The 21315-nt window shown below is 39.8% G+C and overlaps 1 protein-coding gene across 11 annotated transcripts in view; it reads left to right on the top strand.

Annotated features, from left to right (window-relative positions):
* Positions 1–21315, top strand: part of FHOD3 (formin homology 2 domain containing 3) — a 586676-nt gene that overhangs the window by 434878 nt on the left and 130483 nt on the right. For 5 of the 11 annotated variants that reach the window (XM_067569962.1, XM_067569961.1, XM_067569959.1 and 2 more), the window contains exons 11-13: positions 881–982; positions 3603–3989; positions 6870–6995. In XM_067569962.1, coding sequence (XP_067426063.1) covers positions 881–982; positions 3603–3989; positions 6870–6995 — 615 coding nt within the window. The remainder of the gene's footprint in view (positions 1–880; positions 983–3602; positions 3990–6869; positions 6996–21315) is intronic. The other 6 variants (XM_067569969.1, XM_067569968.1, XM_067569967.1 and 3 more) reach the window with 3 other exon arrangements.

Below are 21315 nucleotides of genomic sequence, written 5' to 3'. Positions count from 1 at the left end.
TATTATTGGAGGGGAGTGTAATGTAGCTAATGAGTTTATAGTTTAGCTATGGTGTGTAGTGGGGCTTATGCATGATTTGTAATTTTCATCTGCCAGTCTGATCTCTGGGTCAAAGCTATATATCTGATGCAATGATAATGATTCCCCATTTTTCCATTAATGGATAATTCATGTAACAGCATCTTAGAACTAAAATTTTTCAATTTCTGAAAAGTTCTAAACTGTATCCTGTTGTTTTTTTTTTATTAGACTTTTTTTTAAATTTGGTTTTTTACATCCTTAATTTTCTGGTTAAACAGATGCCTTTCAAATTACTATCAGCTTTTCAATCAAGATATTTTATTTTTGGCTTTTAATATGATGATGTTATATCACCTTGTTTTAGTGTGTTTCGTGCTTTAAGTCAAAGTGACATAGGTTAATGCAAAATAAATTGACCGTTGGTATGATACAGGAGTATAGACTCCACAAGTGTCTATGGGGGTAACACTGCAGCAGTGCTGTAACCTAGGTCTAGAAAAGAAGGGGACAGTCTTTAGGATCTTTTTTTAAAAAATATTTATAAATATGGAAAATAAATCCATGCATTAAGTAAGATCCCCCTGTGATAAAGTTATTAGGATTTTTAATGTCCTGGACACCTGAATACTTAGCTAGTGCAAACAGTTCATCTAACTTTCCTCAGCATGCTTACTCATTTTTCGATAGATTTAGTGTGGGTAAGATGGTTTCTCATGTAGTCCTTTAACTACTTCTGTCTTTTTTTCCTTCCATTTCTAACTTTGTTGGGTTTGATGATTTGGGGCGACTCATCTCTTTTTCTCTTCCATCTTCTCTCTTTCTGTCCCATTGCATGCCTCTTTCCTTGGTTTGATCTCAGAGAGGAGGAGGAGCATAAAGAAGAGGAAGAGGAGCAACCAGTCACAGAGCCTAATACTGAGGATGAGGGGGAGGAAGAGGCCACTGGGCAGGTCAAAGCCAGGTACCAGTGGCTTCAGTTTCCTCTCCTCTCCTTTCCTTTCCTGACCTCACCTCCAAAATTTGTAGAATTAATTCATGCACTCATTTATAGTACTAAATTATCCTTGAAAATGTATCCGTACCTTTCCTTTTTAAAAGTACCTTAAGAAAATCCTTTTGAATCTACAAAGCCTGTTTGTTCATATTTATGGAAATATTTAAATGCATTTAATTATAAAAATCCACTGGGTTGCATACCAGTTACACTAGTTTGATTCGGAAGATTTAACAAGCACAGCTGATGATGGAATTTTAAGCATGTGCCTAATTTCATCCCTTTCAGCAAAGCAATTCATCACATGCTAAAGCACTTTACTGAGCTGGGGCCTCTGTGCACCTCTTCCTGAGCATCCTTTGTTAGTGTTTCCACGATCCCTCATCACAGACAAAAATGTACCTTTTTCATTATTATAATTCTTTTTATGAATCCTTATTGATATAAAAATATTGCCATTTCTGGAATATTGCCAGTTATTTTAGAATTTTTTTTTAAAATGTATAGGGGAAAAATACTTGACTGAGAGACAAAGCTGAGATATATGTATCACTCTGTATACAGGCATGTATTTGAGTGTGTATATGTAAAGAAACTAGCTATCAATATTACATGTTCACATGTAAATTTTCCATTTTTTTCCTGAGGTCCATATGGATTTGGCCAATGGTAACTTTATCCTAATAAATAAATAAAAAAAAAGAAAATACGCTTTCTCTTCTAGACAACCATTTGATTTAAGTTAAAATGTTTGGCTCTGCAATTCTGCAAAATGAGATTGGATTTTTTTTAACTTAACCACACTCATACAGACTTTTACAGCGTTGAAGGAGGAAAGGAAACTGTTTAATGTGCAAATTCCAAAGAAAATATTGTAATGTTGTTATTAATGTCTTCCAGTCTGCAAATCTAGCCAATAGCCTTCTGAAAATTTAAAATTAAGTGATAATTTCCTCAAATCCATTGCTTAAAAGTGACAGATAAAAAGTGAGTTATTTAATCACCTGAATGTAAGACAACATTATATAAAGAGATGTAATTGAGGAGTCATATACGGCATGTTTTCTGCTTATGTAACTTTCATACTTTTAAAGAAATATCTACTTGGATATAGCTTGAGTGATATTCAGATCATTGTTCAAAATATCACTCTTCAACTGCCATAGTAAAATAACTGCTTGTGACCTATGCCCTGGAAATTTGTTCCAGGGCACTTTTTCGGGGATTATGGGAATATATTGGTTTATGGCCAGGTGATTCTTATCTGGTGCAGCAGATGAACGTTTCCAGGTTGCCGAGGATGTTGCTGTTATGAGAAGTTGGGTTTCAAAAACATGAATAGTTTTAGTCCAATCAGGTTGAAATTTTCACTATTATTTATGACAGAATTCAGGTGGAAAAGATGGATGATATTAGCAGTTCGTATACAAATCCTTTAGTCCTCTCTGCAAAACTCCTGTAACTTCATGATTATCCATTACAAAAATATGGTAGTGTATGTTATTTACAGGGAGAAATCTACTTCAGTTTCACAAATCCCAAGTTCTCAGGTGCTACACAGTAGAAGTTCAGAGGGCTAGGGCTGGTGAAATCAACCCAGCAATCTAATGACCCAGCTCAGGGCTGCAATGACGGCCCCTGTAGTTACTATTCCAGCCCTTGTGTTTTGGATGTCAAGACTAATAGACCTGCACAAATACAGATCCAATGGTTCCTCGCCTGTCCTGCCTCTTCTCCTCGTTTATTACAATAACACTAACCTATGCAGGGCCAATGCAAAGATCCCTTTCTACTGCTTTTGGCACACAGGCATCTATGCACAAGTGATCTGCTCACAATTCCCTTATGGAGCCCCTATGTAATGATTAAATGGGGTGGAAATCTTACGCTGACACTCGTATAGTGAGAACTGTCATGAAAGTATCTAAGAGGTACATAAACACACTGAGAGCACATTGCATTTAAATCCAATGTAGGGTTTTGTTTTGATGGAAGAATACTGATTTGGGTCATTTTGGGCTTCATCTTTGGTAAATGAGTTTTATATTATAATACCTGGCTCTGTTGTAGCACTTTGTGTCAGTAGATCTCCACACACTTATATCAAAATGGTAGTGAGATATGTGACCATTAGAATTGGGCATACATAAATTACATAAATACATAAAATACAGAAATTGGGCATACATAAATTACCTGTTCTTTGGGCCAGATCATCCAGTATGGTAAGGCTGCTTTGGTCTTAACTGCTCACTTGAGGATAGTACAGAGAACTGTAGTGGAAAAGATTCATGAAAACTAGATTCCAGGTTCTGAACTTCTGTGGGTTAAATCCCTTCCCTTCCTATAAACTAAATGGGAAGATTCCTCATTTTTTCCAACCTTAAGAAGAATCCCTCAAGAGTACAAAGCTTTGAGCTTCCTAGCTTTTTTAAAGTGATGGCAATTGGCTACATTTGGGAAGTTTTTGTTTTTGTTTGACTCTTCTGGACTCTTTTTTTCCTAACTATGTGATCTTTGATCCCTTCTCTCCTTGTCCTGCTTTGCCTTTCCTCTCTTTCCCTCCTCACCACACCCTCCTTTGCAGTGAGGTCCCAGACGTAAACCAGGTTGCAAATGAAAGTCTGCAGAATGAGAATCAGAGTTCTGATTCTTCAGCCATCTCAAGTGCAGTTTCTCAAGCCGAGAGGCCGCCCTCGTGCTCTAAAGCCAGAAATCCATCCAGCAGCTCATCTTCTGTGCCTGATTCATCTGTCTCACACCATTATTCTGTTTGTTCATCACCATCTTCTCCTGCATCAGCCTCACTTAACTCCTCCCAAAATTCATCAGCATCTATTACTCCAAAGGCATCTCCAACAGTAGAGAAATTGCCTTATGTACTACATAGCCCTTTTCACCTTTTCTCCTATGACTTTGAAGAGTCTCCAGCAACTGTTAAAGAAAAGGAAGCAGAGGTTATGAGGGAAAACAGGTAGATTTTATACAGCTGGTATTAATTTGTAGATGAATTAATAACATCTTTCTAGGGTTTTATTGTACTATTTACATGCTCTCCATATTGCATTGTTTCTTGAACATACTGTATTAGTTTTAGTCATGTAAGCCTATATTTTAACTTGATTGATTCTCCCTCCTTGGTCTTTGATGCCATTATTTCATCCTGTTTCTCTTCAAGATACATAGTGACAATAAAAAAAGGCTTGGGGAAAAGGCTTATGAGCATCGATTTTGCTCTCATTTATGCAATGTAATTTGCAGTAGATATTTCAAGGAAATCATTGGAGCAATACTAGTGTAAAACTTGTGTGAGATCAACATCAGGCCTAAAAATTTTACGGTGAAATCCTGGTTCCACTGAAGTCAATGACAAAACTACCATTGATTTCAGTGGGGCCAGGATTTCACCCTCAGTGTTCTTGCATTGCACTGTTTAAGTACAGACACGATTGTTGCTTTTCTTTCTGTAGTTTCAAATTGTCTGTGTCACAAGAGATGTATAATAGATTTAATCCTAAAAATACAAGTGAAAGAAAAATGTCCACACTTTAATTGAAAACTTCTAGCTACACATTGGAATGAGATTTAATAAGCCACTTACCATATTATAGGTTTATAAAATAATTGATTATTCACAACACTTTGAGGTTTAACAGCTGATTAGTGGTTATACTGCCCTTACTGAGCAGAGTAGTTAAATCCTTAATGCATATGTTTTCAATAAGCAAGTAGTAAATATTTGTATATAGTAAAAATCTTACCAAATTCAATATTTAGGTTTAATTTGATTATTTTGATACGCAAAATCATTAAGTTTGACAAGTTACCGCAGATTTTTATCCCCTACTTACTTATCTTTATAATACAGAACTTACTGAAAGTTATGGACATTTTTATCTTTGTACTGGAATAAGGGATGGACGATCTTCAGTTTCATGCTCAGGCTGACATCATTTGCTTCTGACAGAGTATGGAACCTCTGTTCATTGGTTAGTGTGTTCTGTAGCCTCCAAACACTCTAAAACGATCTGAGTTTTACTATTCCACTACACAATACTTGGAACATATAGAGCACTTTTCTTTCTCGGTGGATTTTCCCTTCCCTTTCATAAGGATTATCTAACCCTGACAACAACCCAGGAGAGAGTTGTTACTTGCTCATGACCACCAATTTAATCTGTATCAGAGTGAAGACCAGTAGCAACTTTAGGCCTATGTGACCAAAGAGGCCCTATGCTATATAGTCACACAACCCCTCAGCTAGAGCACTGTTTCCAGTTCCCAGTCTGTTCTCCTGCCATGATGCTGTGACAGAGGTTGAATTCCTATACTGTTTTTTTTCATTACCCTGCTTAAAAAGATACATTTCAATTCCTTCCCCTGGATTCCTGATTTGGAGTAGTATACAAAGCTCCACAAATAGGTGTTTGGGAGTGCTTTAAGATAACATGGTAGGTATGTAGAAGGGGATGTGGAAAGGAAATATGATACATTCTTTTCATAGCAAGGTCCCTCCCATAAAAGATTCTCAACTTAAATTTACTCTAACTGAATAACTCTAGCCCATGGCACTCAGTACTTCAGGTTGCAGCCCAGAGAATGAAGTTTGGACATTTGTATAAAGCAGTTTTCCATAAGCAAATGATTGGGGTTAATCTGATCTGAAAAAGACCCCTAGATTTTCAAGTAACATGCCTGAATGAAATGAAATTATGTAATACATTCTGAGGGGGAAGAGAAGTGATAAAATAAACAAAGTACATTTAACATAATGAGCTGTTAAAAAGAAAATGACGTGCTTTTCTGTCATGGAATTTTGTCATTTGGGCGGGTTGGCTTCCTGGAATAATTTAATTATCATATGGCATATGCTCTCAGTGGAAAAGGCGTATCTCTTTCAAAAAGGAGAAAAAAAGGTTAAAACTTTTCCAAAGCCAGCATCTCTTGTGCACCCATGACATGTCACTAACATATAATGGTGGAGTGGTTAAAAGGCACATGAAAGCTGTGCAGCTGCCTTCTCTGCTCAGTAGAAAAGCCAGGATAAAAACATTGATACAAGGGGCTCTGGGGAGGAGGCCATTCCAAGAGCCCTGGAAACAATTTCTCTTTGATCAGCAAGCTAACATTGAAGTCAAGCATTTTTTTTTAATGGAGTGAATGGATAGTAGAAATTTCTAAAGCTTTGCTTCCTGAGACATGTCTTTTTTAACCATGGCTATGATTTTTTACAGACATCATAAGAAATGGCACATAAGCTATGATTTATGTTGGGGAAGAAGGGGCGGGGAAAGAAAATACTTCATGTTTTAATTGAAAAGAATTTGGATGCTTTTCATTTATAGCATAAACATTAGCCAATCATTTGAGTCTATGTTCTGACAAAGCCTGGGGAATACTGGTGTTTTCCTTTATTTCACTTGGAATAAATACTGCTGACATTGATCTTTTTGGTTCCTTTCCTGGTGGTTGATTATCAGCTCCCAAACCAGCTAATAAATTTCTGAATAACTGAGCAGTCAATTAGGTATTACAGTGCACAGCTGTCACTTTAAAGGAACATTCTAATCCTTCTTTTAATCTCCATACCACTAGTTTATAACATACAATATTAAACATGTCCTTGTTATGGGTTATATTAAGATGAGATGATATGCTACTTTTTTTAAAGGTGGGGATGGAGCATTATTTTTAGAAGATGGAAGTTCATGGAGTTCTGGGGTACAATATCCTTTGATCCCCATTTATGAGTAAAGAGGGTTTGCTACTGTATGTCTGCTCGCTGACTGATTTTCTGTCTTTCTCTTTGTCTCTCCCTTTATTCTCCCACTTCCTGTTCTTCTGGTAACGTCAGAAACAGTAGCTATGGCAACAATTCTTATTCCTCTACACGACCTTACTCTGGACTAAGTGCACCTACAACACCCATTTCTCGTTATGGGACAACCCTGTCACCACCTCAGGAGGCCAAATCTGAAAGGTTTGTAAGAACAGTTCTAGTAATTAAATCTGCATTTTGATTATCCTTACATATAAAGGGTAGAGGAAGAAATTGGTGTGACTGTGTACATTGTGGTGTGTGAATTTTAAATATTTGTCCTAGTCAGAGCTGTCTTAACATTTGGAGAGAGAATTTACTACGAGCAAGAAATATTTCATCCCTCACTAATTCTGAGTGGATTGTTTGTTGTGTTATTTTTAATGGCCAGATCTATTTCCATCCCATGCCTGCTGCTTCCATCTAGAATTGTTAAAACAGAGTTACCTCATACTTACACAAATTGTACACATGAAAGGCTAATTAGAATTATTTCTCCCAATTTTTTAAACATTTTACACAATTCTAGTTTGCTTTACGCGGAGGCAAAACCAGACTAACTTCGTCAAAGTCCAAGATGTCCAAGTTTCTCATGGCATATTTTGGCACTTCATTTTCTTGCAAATTCAATATTTACCTCATTGGTTTTTAAATCACAAGCAAAATATTTTCCAACATAAATGTAGGAAACACATATTAACCTACCAACTTATTAAAAATAATTCAGTCTATGAGCCATCAAAATACCACAATGAATTATGGTCCACCAAGGTACTTAGAAAAAATATAGAAAGAAAAAATGTCATGGATATGTTCAAGAAATTCCATTTGGTAAAAGGTTTAGACCACCAGAAATTAACTGACTGTCACAGCTTGAAAGTAAATGACAACTCAAAAGGATATCATGCTGGGTTAAAGAGGGAGAGATAGGAGATTTTAATTACACTGCTGTCAAGACTGATTAACCTTAAATAATTTCCAACAGGGCTTGATGGCTAAGATTCACATGTTGCCAAATTGGCCTCTAATTCTTCAAAAGCCTTCTGCAATTAAGCAGCTTATAGAGGCCTAGTTTACCCCAAACTTCAAGTTTAAACTTGGCTGTTAGCCTCTGTTTTAGTTAGTGCAGACTCTTGCTACTTCTGTGAATGTATTCCTGATTTTTACTAGCCACTCTTCCTGTGCTTTAACATACCTCAGTATTTTTCCCAAGGTCTTTTGTGTATGTGCCACTGAATTTACATTTCCAGATCATCTTTTGCATTTAATTATTTCCTCTTTAATTGTCCTTGGTGTTCACTTTGATAAATATTTTTAATTGCTTATTTTACTGAATCTTTTCCACCATCTGGTGTGTTTCCAACCACAAGGTATTGATTTAATTCTGCTTTCAAGTGAGTAATTACATTAAATATACCTATGGTGAAAGGCAGAATTTTTCATTTGCTCATCTTCCTATAGCAACTTGGCTGGATTTATCTTTCCCAGTCTGGGTCAAATCATTGTCATGTGAAACCAGAACAAAAGACTCCAAAGAAGCCCTGTCACTCTTTTATCTCTTAGAAACATAGATGCAAATGGGCCAGAATTATAAGTTTTCCAGTTCTTTTGAGGTTTTTGATTAATAATCTTCTGTAAGAACAATTGTTTTTGTTCTCCAGTTGCTTGTTGAACAGATTTAATGAGGAAAGTTAATACTTTGCTTGCATATGTAGTAGACATTGAGATTTGGGGCTGTGGAAAACTTCTGCATCCACACCTGAAACTAGGTGAAATTTGGAATTAGGGCTCAATGTGAAAGCAAACTCCTGAGGCCTTCGTCTTGACTAGGAAAAGTGGTCCCTGTGTACTTGTGCTTAGATTGAACATACCATCCTGTCCTAAACTTGACTGTTTTCCAAGTGCAGATACAGAGTAATGCCTTTAGCTTGATTTTAATAGGTCAAGTTGTGCCATAGGACCTAACACAGACTGCTCAAAGAGTTGAAAGCAGTTTTTGATGAGTGCAGTATATCACAGTAAATTACTCCTAAACAGGAGTTGAATGCAAACAGTTAACAAAAGGAACATCCCTTCATTTCTATACTGTAATTACTTGTGTGTTTGTGTCCATATACCATATGTAGGTCAGTAAAATCGGAGTCCAGAAGTACAGATCTCATGACAGTAGAAAATACACACAATTAAATTTTTAAAATGAATAAAAGCTAATAATAATTTAAAATAACACATCTATGTGTAAACATTATGATTTAAAATATATCTCTGGACCTTCCAGAACTAGAATCAAGACCTGTCTCATTGGGAAATAGTGTTATTTCTCCTTTCCAGTTGTATAAAGCTATTTCTAGCCCTATCAGGCATTAACCTGTCACTGGTATGCTAGACTGTGGTGAACGTAAATTGGGTTGGGAGGAAAAAGAAAGTTCTGGGTCAGGATATCCAAAAATAAAGTGGCCTTTTGAAGATGATCATGAGTTTGAAATGTTAGAAGTAGACTTGTGGCAGCATGCAGTTGAAGTGGCTCAGAGTACATGACTAAGGGCAGGTCTACACTGCTGGCAAAATTCAGTGGCAGTCGACGGGAGATACACAAGCTACGCAGAGTAGCTTGCATAACTCCCGTTGACTTCTTTACTTCCCTTTAGCACGCCATCTCAACTGCACTGCACCGATGGGAAATGTGTTCCTGTCAGTGCAGCGCTACGCTTTTTTTGGAGGTTATTTTACTAGATCAACTTCTGGATCGATTGAGTGTGTCTTCACTGCCACTCAATCAATCCGGAAAAATTAATCTGACGCCGCCATCAGTGTGTACATAGCCTAATTCATTTTGTCTTCTGACTGCAATTTATCACATGAATGTCTCTTCTACATATGGCATGTGTCTGTTATAATTTCAGCAATAAAAGCAGCATTCAGCCTTTCATTTTCTCCTTTAATTTGAGCCATGATTACCTAGGTCAAAATTCATCCCCTTTGAAGAAAAAGTTATGCAAGAAAAAATCTCCTTTATCTCTAGGCACAAAATACTAAGTGTTTCATTCATGAAACATTTATTTCTTTTGGGGATCTGGCTGTGGAAGAACTGTGTAGATCTGAAGCCTCTGGTCATTGTTCGGCCAATAGCTGGCCAAATACCTGGATCCGAACTTAAGTCTTTGTTTCTTGTATTGTGTTTGAGCTTTAGTTCTAGCTATTTCATTACTAGAAATTACATTGATTACCAAGTTAGTCATCACAAAGTACAGTAGCCTCTTTTGTAAGCAATTTCCAATTTGTTGTTTTGCCTGGCATGTGGTGTTCTGAAACAATATTTTAAACTCATGTTAATAAAGAACATTATTAAGAAAAATATTTTAACTATGTTAATAACTAGTATTAAATCTGGGTTAATTATTAAATGAAATAGTAAACATCAAAAAGGAGAATAGTGTCCATTTATATCTACTACAAATAGTAATTTAAAAACCCTATCTGAATGAGTGTAATTCATTCATTGTTTTGGGGGGTATCCAATCCTGGGAATTTGCATGAACATGAGTAAGGATTTCATATGACTAAAGATTCCAGTGTGGTCCTATATAATATATAGCACCTACTGCTGTATATATGGGAGCTGAACAAGTTACAAACAAGAATAATTAAAATACGTTGAACTCAAAGGACCACAAAGAAGCAACCACTGACCGAAAATAAAAGCAAAAGAGAGAGACAGATGGAATCCGAAAGCAAGAGGGAGTAATATAGCAAGGATGCAATTACCAAAGAATAACTGATCTGCACAGAAAGAATAACTTACATATATGGGGAACTGCCCTGCAAGGTCCTGAGCACTCTGGCTTCATCAAGCAAAGCACTCAAGCTTAGTTTAAATATAAACTTAAGTGCTTTGCTGGTTTGCAGCCAGTACTCAGGACCTTGCAGGATGAATCCATAAAAGTCTTCGATGGAGTGTTACAGATCAATGTCATTATCCTGGATGTATGGATTTTGTATGTGAACCTCAGGAGGAGGTGAGAAAAATGTCTGTATCCAACAGTTTCCTTTTGCCATAAGATGCACCACTTTATATGCAGTTATTTCTTGAAAGATTTGAGTCTCCATTTGTTGTGATGTAGCATACACAGATTTCCAAAGTTTGGGATTCAGCTCACAGATTTCTGAGTGCTCTGCCATTCCAGGTACACACTCCATGTTACTCTAACGACAGGCCTATTCTGAGCAGGGCAGAATCATGTTTTTCTTATGGAATCATAAAATTCTTGACTTGCAAAGAAGCATATTGGATGTAAGGACGCAATTTTACTCGTTGGGCCATGGGTTGTAATATATGTTATATTAATCATCAACCCAGTTACTTCAAAGTAGCGGGGAACTTTTCAGTGACCTCCATCTGTGGTGTTTGTGCTAGATTATGTAGATACTGCTTCCTATCTCCTGATGGTAAAAATTTGAAAACAAAAGAAGCTTGATAAGAAGCAGATGCGGTTAACAGTTAACTCCAAGGTGAGTTTTCTGCTTTCAGCTTATGGTTTCAGGGTTATCAAAGGACTGCATAAATGATCTCCTCTATCTCCTTATTTTTTATATCACTTGGGAGAGAATTATCCAATAAGCACTTCAAATGTGATTTCTGGTACAGTTTATCTGACCCTAGAAAACAAGAAATGAGAGAAGTGTTTATCTCAGTGCTATCTAGCATGATTCAGTCTGAGTTTGATTAAATTAATGGATCTTTGAAAACTTTGGCTGCATTTTGCTTATGGAAATGAGAGCTACATCTTGAGTTGAAAGATGCAGAGTGGTTGACATGAGCATTTTTAAAACCATTTTTTGCCTAAGATCAGTACTGAACAAAAACATTTGTATAATTCAGTGCAACAGTAACACAGTTTGCATTTAGTTCTTTTTTTGGTCTGTCTGTGATTGTACAGTGGAAAGAAAAGCTATTTGAATTTGTTGGTTTATAAACTTGGTTGCAGATCTTGCCAGTTCCTGCGTGCAAGACTGTTCCTCCATCTCATTTCTCTGCACCCCCTGTGGATAGCCATGTTTGTGAAGTGCATATTACAGCTATGGGGGATCCTGGTGAAGGAAGACTAACTGCAGTGCACTCTGTGTTCACTATGTGACCGAAAGGAAGGGGATATTGGTTCTTTTACTGCTCCAGTCTGAGAGTGTAATTCCCAATACAGAAGAAAGTGAGAGACTCTAGCCTTCCCATTTTAGACTAGAGTACACTGCCAGTGTAAATATATTGCTCTCCCTATTCATTTCTTCCTCCACCAACAAACCACCTCCCCCTGCCCCCAAAGCTGCATCAGTCTCAATTTCATAAGCCCATCAGTTCAGACAGAGCAGGATCATAGTGTGTAACAGCTTGAGAGTAACAGTATAAACTGTTCTTTCTGTACCTCTGACTCCACTTTTTGATTGTGAGGAGAGGATGTTTGTTCTAAGGCTCCCCTGCATTTCTTTTTTCTTTTGTTGGGCTCAGGCCTTACAGGATTTTCCTAAAGATGACCTCCTCAAACTCTGGATCTAATGGGCCCCTCCTGTGTGTATGTCTGCACAGCAGTTAACACCCCAGTGGCCAGGATCAGCTGACTCTGGCTCGTGGGCTGTAATATCCCAGTGCAGACCTTCAGACTGGGGCTGGGTCCTATGCTCTGGGACCCTCCCCCCCCAGGGGTTGCAGAGCTCAGGCTCCAGCCTAAGCCTGAACAACTACACCACAATTTTACAGCTCCAGTCAACTGACCCAGGCCAGCCGCAGGTGTTTAGACATCTTGTAGTACGCCGTGTAGATGTACCCACACTGTTTTACCTGTGATCTCACCACTGGAGACTGAAGGTGGAGACAGATGGGTTTGTAATACGGGAAAATCATGCCCTTGCTCCTAATCAGGGATGATTAACTGGTGATCTGGGAGCTGCATCCAGCCCACCAGATCTTTTTATTGCCTGCCCATAGGTAGTTGGTGAAAATACTTTGCGGGGATTAGGGGGGTTGCAGGAGCTAAATAGGGGCATAGCCACGGGTAACCCTGAGTGGGCTTTTAGCCCCCAGGCCTGCTCCATTCTGAACACCACATGCTCGACTTAGTGAGGGTGGTGGTAGGGAGTGTGGAGCAGAGCAAAGCCAGGATTGGAAGCAGGAGCCCATGTGCTGGGTCACAACGCCAGTCAATGGCCCAACCATCTTTCCTCCTAGGGGAGGGGGCTCTGTCCCACACCTCCTGGCTCTTGTTGCTGTCATCTCATTGGCTCCTAGTTCCCACAGCTAAACTGATTGTAGCCAACACCTCTTCGCCCACCGTGGGCAAGTGAGGGCACAATTGTATCAATGCAGGGACAGTAACTAGTTCCAATAGGTGGCATAACAGCAGAGGCCCCTCCATGTTGGCATGACAGAGGGTCAGGTGGACAAAATCTGAGTGGCATTGCAACCTGGCATACGGAGTCATACTGATGCCAGTCCCTACCTCTGCTACCTCTGCTTTGCTCCACCATGGACACAGACTCTGCCCCGTGGGGAACCCATGCGCCTGGCTGCTCATTGACATAAGCCCCAGCTTCATCCCACACCACCCAGCTCTGGTTACTTCATCCCCTTGGCAGAGGTGTGTCCTGCGCAGCCCACTGATGGAGGGCTTACCCAGAACCTGATTGGCTCTGAGCTTCTCAACAATCAGCCAATGGGGAGGCACTAGCTGGAGATGGGTAGTGTGGGGCAAAGTCAGAGCAGGTGTTGATGGGGACGTGGAGTCAGATGGTGCAGTAGGAGGCTGCAGCAGTTTTACTAAAAGACTGTGCTCCTCAGTGACCCAGCTCAGCCTGTACATTTTTTTTTGTATGGCTCGCCAAAGATTTTAGTGGATTCTGTGGCCCTCTACTACCTTACAGTTGCCATCCCTGTTCTGAATCATAGTGAAGTTGTGATATCAAATCCATCACTGTCAAATAAGCCTTCTCAGCTACTTGTAAGTATATGTCAGTGGTGGGATATCTTTGTTGGTACTTGTAGTTATAGTCAGGGCATGTATAATCTGCAGTAAAATAGGATTCAATTCTGTGGTAAGAACTACATTTTTTTTAAGTTTATTGCCGTAGCATCTCAGGGTCAACCAAGAGTGGGGCCCCATGGTGTTAGACACTGTACAAACACAGGGTAATAGTCCCTGCCCCAAAGAGCTTACAGTCTAAATAGGCAAAATAGACACAGGGAGTGGAAGGGGTAGAACACACAAAGCAGAGCGAACAGCATGATGGCAGCAAACAGCAGGTTATTCCTCAATTTATGTATTTGTTTGTTTGTTTATTTGGGAGAGGAGTTTAATAGGACAGGACAGACTAAAGGGAAAGAAAAAGGGAAGGGAAGAAGGATGAGGGGAATGGAGTAGGTGTGGAATGAAGCTGAGATGAAGATACTGTGAGAGAGGAGGGTGGGAGGGTTGGAGGAAACAGCCAATGAGCACAGACTAAAGAAAGCCTAGTCAAAACTGTAGAAAGTTCTCTGAATGTCCAAAGGATCCCTGCTTTGGCAGCTTCTGCCCTCTGACTGGCTTCTCTCTGCAGCCTACATGGCAGAAGAGCGGGGAGGCACCACCTGGTTGTGCCACCCCCAGAGTGTGTGGGTGGATCTCCCTTGCACAATTCTGGGGGAGGAGAGGTGCTGGCTGGGCCCATTTATATACCTCTCTCCCTCCCCCGCAAAACAGTATTCCCTGCTTTGGCTACTTCTGCCTTGGCTGGCTGGATGTTCTGCACCAATATTATAGACTCACAGACTTTAAGGCCAAAAGAGAACATCATGATCATCTAGTGTGACCTCCTGCACATTGTAGGCCACGTAATCTCACCCACCCCTTCCTGTAGTAGACCCATAACTTCTGGCTGAGTTAATGATGTCCTCAAATCATGATTTAAAGACTTTGAGTTACAGAGAATCCACCATTACTCTAGTTTAAACCAGCAAGTGACCCCACGGCCCATGCTGCAGAGGAAGGTGAAAAACCTGAAAGGTCTCTGCCAGTCTGACCTGGAGGAAAATTCCAAATATGGTGGTTGGTTGAACCCTGAGCATGTCAGTAAGACCCACCAGCCAGACACCTGGGAAAGAATTCTCTGTAGTAACTCAGAGACCTCCCTGCCTGATGTCCCATATCTATCCATTGGGGATTTTTGTTACTGGCAGTCACAGATGAGCCACATGCCATTGTAGGCTATTCATCATATCGTCCCCTCCATAAACTTATCAAGCTCAGCCTTGAAACAACTTACGTTTTTGCCCCCTCTGCTGTCCTTGGAAGGCTATTCCAGAACTTCACTCCGCTGGTGTTCAGAAGCCTTTGTCTAATTTGAAGCCTAAACTTGTTGATGGCCAATTTAAATCAATTTTTTCTTGTGTCAACATTGGCACTTAACTTAAATAACTCCCCTCCCTCCCTGTTATTTATCCCTCTGATGTATTTATACAGCACAATCATATCTTCCGTCAGTCTTTGTTTGGTTAGGCTAAACAAGCCAGGCTCCTTGAGACTCCTCTCATAAGGTAGGTTTTCCATTCCTCTGAACCTCCTAGAACCTCCTGAACCTTCTCTGCACCAGTTTGAATTAATCTTTCTTAAACATGGGAGTCTAAAATTGCACACAGTATTCCTGATGACATCTCACTAGTAGTGTCTTGTATAATAGCAATATCACTTCCCTATTTCTACTGGAAATATCTTACTGGATACATCCTAGGATTGCATTAGACTTTTTCATGGCCACATCACACTGACAGCTCACAGTCATCCTTTGATCAGTCAATGCACCCAGGTTTTTCTCCTTTTCTGTCGCTTCCAACTGATACGTCTCCAGTTTATAGCAAAATTTCATGTTGGTTGTCCCTAAATGCAGGACCCTTCATTTTGCACTATTAAATTTCATCCCATTTCTGTTATTCCAGTTTTCAAGATCATCCAGATCTTTTTGTATGATACTTCTCCATATTGGCAATACCTTCCAACTTTCTCTCATCTGCAAATTTTATTAGTATACTCCCACTTTTTGTGCCAAGGTCATGAATTCAAATGTTAAATAAGACTGGTCCCAAGATCAGTCCCTTAGGAACTCCAATAGTAACCTCCCTCCAGCCTGAGAGTTCATCTTTGAGTGTGAGCTATTGTAGTCTCCCCTTTAACCAGTTCCTGATCATCTCACATAAATCTCCATTTTCTTTAATTTGACTAATAAGCTTAAGGATTCATTAAAAATTCTTGCTATTGGGCTTGCAATTTCATGTATCAGTTCCTTTAATATTCTTGGATGGAGATTATATGGGGACCCGATTTGGTCCCATTAAGCTGTTTGAGTTTGGCTTTAATCTTGGATGTAATTGCTACTTCCATATCCTCATTTCCATTAGCCACCCTGCCACTGCCTCTAAGCTCCTCATTACCTTTATTAAAAACTGAGGCAAAGTATTCGTTTAGGTGTTGGGCTATGCCTAGATTATCTTTAATCTCCACTCCATCCTCTGTGCTTAATGGCCCACTTCTTCTTTCCTTCTTTTCTTTTTATTTATGCGGCTATAGAGTTTTTACTATTGGTTTTAATTTCCTTCGCAAGGTCCAACTCTATTTGGATTTTGGCAGTTCTCACTTTTTCCCTATACTTGCTGATCTTTTCCATCTTCCATTCTTGTGTAGGCTTTCTGCTTTTTGTTAATAACCTATTTGAGGTGCTTGCTCATCCAGTTTGGTGTGCATCGCTTCTCTACAAACTTTGTCCCTTTGCTTGGGATGCAGACGTCAGATAGCTTCTGCAACTTTGACTTAAAGTAATTCCAAGCCTCTTCCACATTTCAGATCAGTGAGTTCTTCAGTTCAGTCCACTTCCCTATCCAATTCCGTTAATTTTTTTAAGTTTGCCTTTTCAAAATCAGGGACCCTTGTTACAGATATATTTTTGTTTATTCTTCCATTTAGTTTAAACTGAGTTAGATCATGATCACTTGAACCAAGGCTGTCCTTTACAATCAGTTCTTCTGTCAGGTTCTCACTACTTACCAAAACTAAATCTAAAATGGTATCACCTCTTGTTGGTTCAGTGACTGTTTGGTGAAGAAATCTGTCAGCTATCACATCCAGGAATATCTGGGCCCTACCATTATTAGTAACACTTGTCCTCCAATCTGTATCTGGGAAATTAAAGTCTCCCATAATCACACAATTCCCAGTAGTATTTATTTCATCAAAATATCAAATAGGTCTGTATGTGATGGTCTGTACCCCAGTGTTCACCCCTTTCACAGGATTGTGATAAATTTTGTATAAAGCATGCCATGCCTTGTGAGATATTATTTGAAAACTCATAATTTGCTGATTATTATTGTAGTGGTAAAATATGTGTGGCAACATAGTATGTAAAGTTATAAGATTATTCTGTATGAAATTACTAAGACATGCTCCAAGTGTTGGGAATTTAGTTTAGTTTAGAAAAGCAGTCACAAACCAGTTCCCATTAGATAAAAGGCAAACTGACACCTCAGCCTGGTGTCAGCAAAATCAAATGAACCATCACCTGGATAAATGGCCAGTCTTTGGCAGGAAAGAGTGTGTGGGCAAAAAATCTACATTATGTCAAAAAAAATCTGAGGTTCTCATCCACAGAGACTTTCTGTCTCCTGAACCTCAGTTGGAGATGCTTCTCAAAGAAAAGAAAGAACTATAAGGGAGACCACATGTCCCCAAATTATGTTTCCCTTTCTCTCTGCATACAGCATCCACAACACCTGAAAAACAAAGGAAGCAGCATTGGACTGGAGGAAGAATCCTGACTGAAGGAAATTTAGCCAGTTAGACTGCTGAAACATGTAGTGAGACAGACCTTTGCTTTGAATTCACTCTAGTTTGTTAAGATAGGCATTAGTTGTGTTTTACTTTTAATTCTCCAGTAACCGGTTCTGACTTTTATGCCTCATTACTTATATTCACTTAAAATCTTCCCTGTTTTAGTTAATAAACTTGTTTTATTGTTTTAGCTAAACTAGTGTATTTGTATTGAAGTGTTTGGGAAACTCCATTTGGGATAACAGGATTTGTGTACATCATTTCCTATTAATAAAATGACAGACTTTATATGAGCTTATATTGTCCAGGAGAGAGCTGGGCAGTACAAGACGTAGATTTCTCGGGAAAGTCGGACTGGGAGTTCGCTGGTGTCATTTTGCAGTGTAATTCAAGGGTGGCTGGCTATAGCACTCATACACTATAACTGGGGTAACTTACATGGTGGAGGCTGTGTGAGAGCAGATCAGGAGTGGTAGCTTTCACAGCGAAGAAATATAAAAGGCACCCAAGTTGGATAATTGAGGGGACATAGCTGTTCATCAGTTCAGATTGTATCTTGGGTATGACACACTCTGTCCATATCCAGATCGGATCCTGGGGGTTTATAGCAGACCACAAGCATTATCCTAAGCCTCTGTTACCTTTCTTCCCCAATGTTATTTTGACCCAAACAGATTCTGCTTTATCCATTTCATCACTTCTAATTTCTTTACGGTCTACTTCATCATTAAGATACAATGCTACTCCACCACCTTTATTTTTGTCTTTCCTGAACAACACATACCCTTCAATATCTGTGCCCCAGTCAAGACTATTATTCCACCACCTTTCTATTATTCCTATATCATCTGGTTTCACTTCCTGCATCAATAGTTCTGCTTCTTCCATTTTGTTACCAAGAGTCCTTGCATTGGTGTACAGACATCTTAGTTGTTTCTGCTCAGCTTCGCCCAGTTTCCTCACCTCATTATGTACAGTCATTCAACTGCCAGTCAGTGTCATTGGTATTAGCACTGTCTGTCCTCTTGATGTCCATTCTCTTATCCTTTGTTGTTCCTTTCTCCATTGCTGTATCCTCTCTTACTTGATTTTCCTCCCTCTCAATGTTAGAATCAGGCATGGAGATTACATGACCATCTCCTAACTGTCTCCCCTGAATTCCTAATTTAAAGCTCTTTTAATCTGTGATGCCAACCTGCGTCCAAGAAGTCTATTTCCCTCCCTACTTAGGTAGTGTTCATCACTTGGGATCAGTCCTCTGTCCATGAATGCCTCCTACTGGTTGAACATCCCAGAGTTCTCTTTATAGCACCATTGTTGAGCCATCTGATGATTATCGTAATTTTGTCTCATCTTTGCTCTCCTTCACTAAGGACAAGTAGAATCCCACTGAAGATCACATGATCCTCCATTTCTTTAAACGTTTCCCCTGCCTGGCATAGTCTTCCTTGATGCATTCAAGCAAGAATCTAGCAGTATCATTTACCACAATAATCAGTAGATTATTTCCAGCTCCTGTTAGGATCCTTTTTAGCCTGAAGTCCATATCCCATATCTTAGCTCCTGGCAAACAACACACCCTTCTGTTCTCCAGATCAGCTCTTGTGACAGGCCTGTCTATTCTTCTTATTAGGGAGTCCTCTGTCACATAGACCTGACTCTTCCTGGTGTCAGTGCGATTCTCCAGCCTTTCCCCTTCTCTTATTTCTGTTTGCAGGTCCTCTTGTCTTTAGTTCTCACTTACAATCTTCTGCAGGTCATCCTCTATCATCTTGGGGCACCACATTCTGGCTATCTCCACTGACTCTTCCCCTCTCCTTGTAGGACTAGCCCATCTTCTTCCTTGCCTTCCCACCTTCTGTTACTGCCTGCTGTGCCCTTTCTTCATTTTCCAATTCAGCAGACCCGTTCCTGAGTTCTACTTCTCCTTCACTAGCCGGTCTTTTCCTCTGCTGGTTCTCTCAGTCACGTGCTTCCATTGGCCACTTTCCTCATCCAGCAGTCTACCCTCATAGTTTTCCAGTTCAGCTGACATCTGCAAATCTTGAGTCTTCCCTTCAGCCTTTTCTCACCTTCCCTCCATCATCTGCTCAAATCCCCTTCGAAACTCTTTCTCTCTAGTTTCCATCGTCATCTCTAAACCTTGACTCTTCCTTTCTATCAGCTCTATCAGACGACACCTCTTACAAACAATGCACTTCTCCGATTCCCACTCCAGGATAATGTATACGCTGCAGCTTCCACGTCCAGTCATCTTCATTGTCTCTTCCATTCCTTGGGTCACTACCACTGCCACCTCTGTAACTGTCATAGCATTCCCACCTAAGCTCCTGTCAAGAAGAAAAAACACACACATATCGTCCTCCAAGCTCTCCTTACAAACTCCCATTCAAACTCCCCTGTTTCCAGCCCTTTTTGCTGTCTCCTGGGTCGCTGATTGGCTGCATGGCTGCCTTTATAGGTCCCATGATCTGGGAAGCCCTGCCCCCTAATCAGGGCTCTGCTGCAATCGAAGGTTCTGCTTCTCTCACAGCACACTGCCCCCTACCATTCCCTGCAAACTAATAATAAACCAACATCCAGCAAACAAACAAACACTCTCAGGAACTCACTCACTGCACCTAAGGAACGGGGGTCTTGCCTTCCTTCTCTTCCAACAGAGCTCCACTCAAACTCCCCTGTTTCCAGCTCTGTTTGCTATTCCACTGCTTAATGTAATACCTCACCACACAATAGCCTTCATTTCCATTTCATTCCCTTTCCCCTACAAAACCACATAGCTATGGCTCATTTCATCTAAAATTAGGCAGAGATTAGTTACGACAATGAGAGTTTTTTCACTGTGTTCTCCAGGGAGGCAATCTCCAGAGGACTTAGCAGTCTAGGCAGCCCAACTCAGAACCTCTTTCCTCCAACCCAGTGTGTGCAAAGGAAGGAGGAGCCTGTGTTCAGCTTCAGTGGCTCCACTGTCCAGCTTCCCAGTGTTTTGGCTGCTGCACAGTTCTCCAGGCAGCCAGGCTCCTCTCGCTCCGTGGTTGCAAACTAGGCTCCAGCTCTGTCTGGTCATTCTGAAGTTCTTCCAAGTCTTCTCCAGTCTTGATTAACATAAATAATTTTGTGTCATCTACAGATTTTGCCACTTGACGACTCACTCCGTTTCCCAAAGCATTAACAAATAAATTGAACAATACCTGTCCTAGGACAGAATCTTCTGCAGCCTGCTGTTAACATTTTGCCATAATGAAAATAAACTTATTTATTCCTGTGTTTGGTTTCCTGTCTCTCATTCATTTTCTGATCTAAGGCAGAACTTTGCCTGTCACATCCCTATTTAGCTTTGTTAACAGCCCCTTGAGAGGGACTTTCTCAAAGACATTTTGAAAATCTAAATAAATTATATCAGCCAATTCTTCTTTATCCACTGTTTTATTGGCTCACTGAAAGAGGAGCTCTGATAGCTTTAGCGAGGCACAATTATCCTTTCCAGAAGCCCTTCTGGTTAGACCCTTTCAGATCTTCTAAATGTTTTATAGTTCTAGTTTTAATGAACATTTCAGGCAGTTTACCAGATAAAAAAAATTAAGGCTTATCAGTCTGTAATTTCTTGGATCTCTCCCTTTTTTTAAAATATAAGTATTATA

This window comes from Emydura macquarii, unplaced genomic scaffold, assembly GCF_026122565.2.
Source record: "Emydura macquarii macquarii isolate MOO-44397 ecotype Brisbane River unplaced genomic scaffold, CSIRO-AGI_Emac_v2 contig_2975, whole genome shotgun sequence".
NCBI lineage: Eukaryota > Metazoa > Chordata > Testudines > Chelidae > Emydura > Emydura macquarii.
The sequence above is the reverse complement of the archived record's forward strand: the minus strand, read 5'-3'. Positions and strand labels throughout refer to the sequence as shown.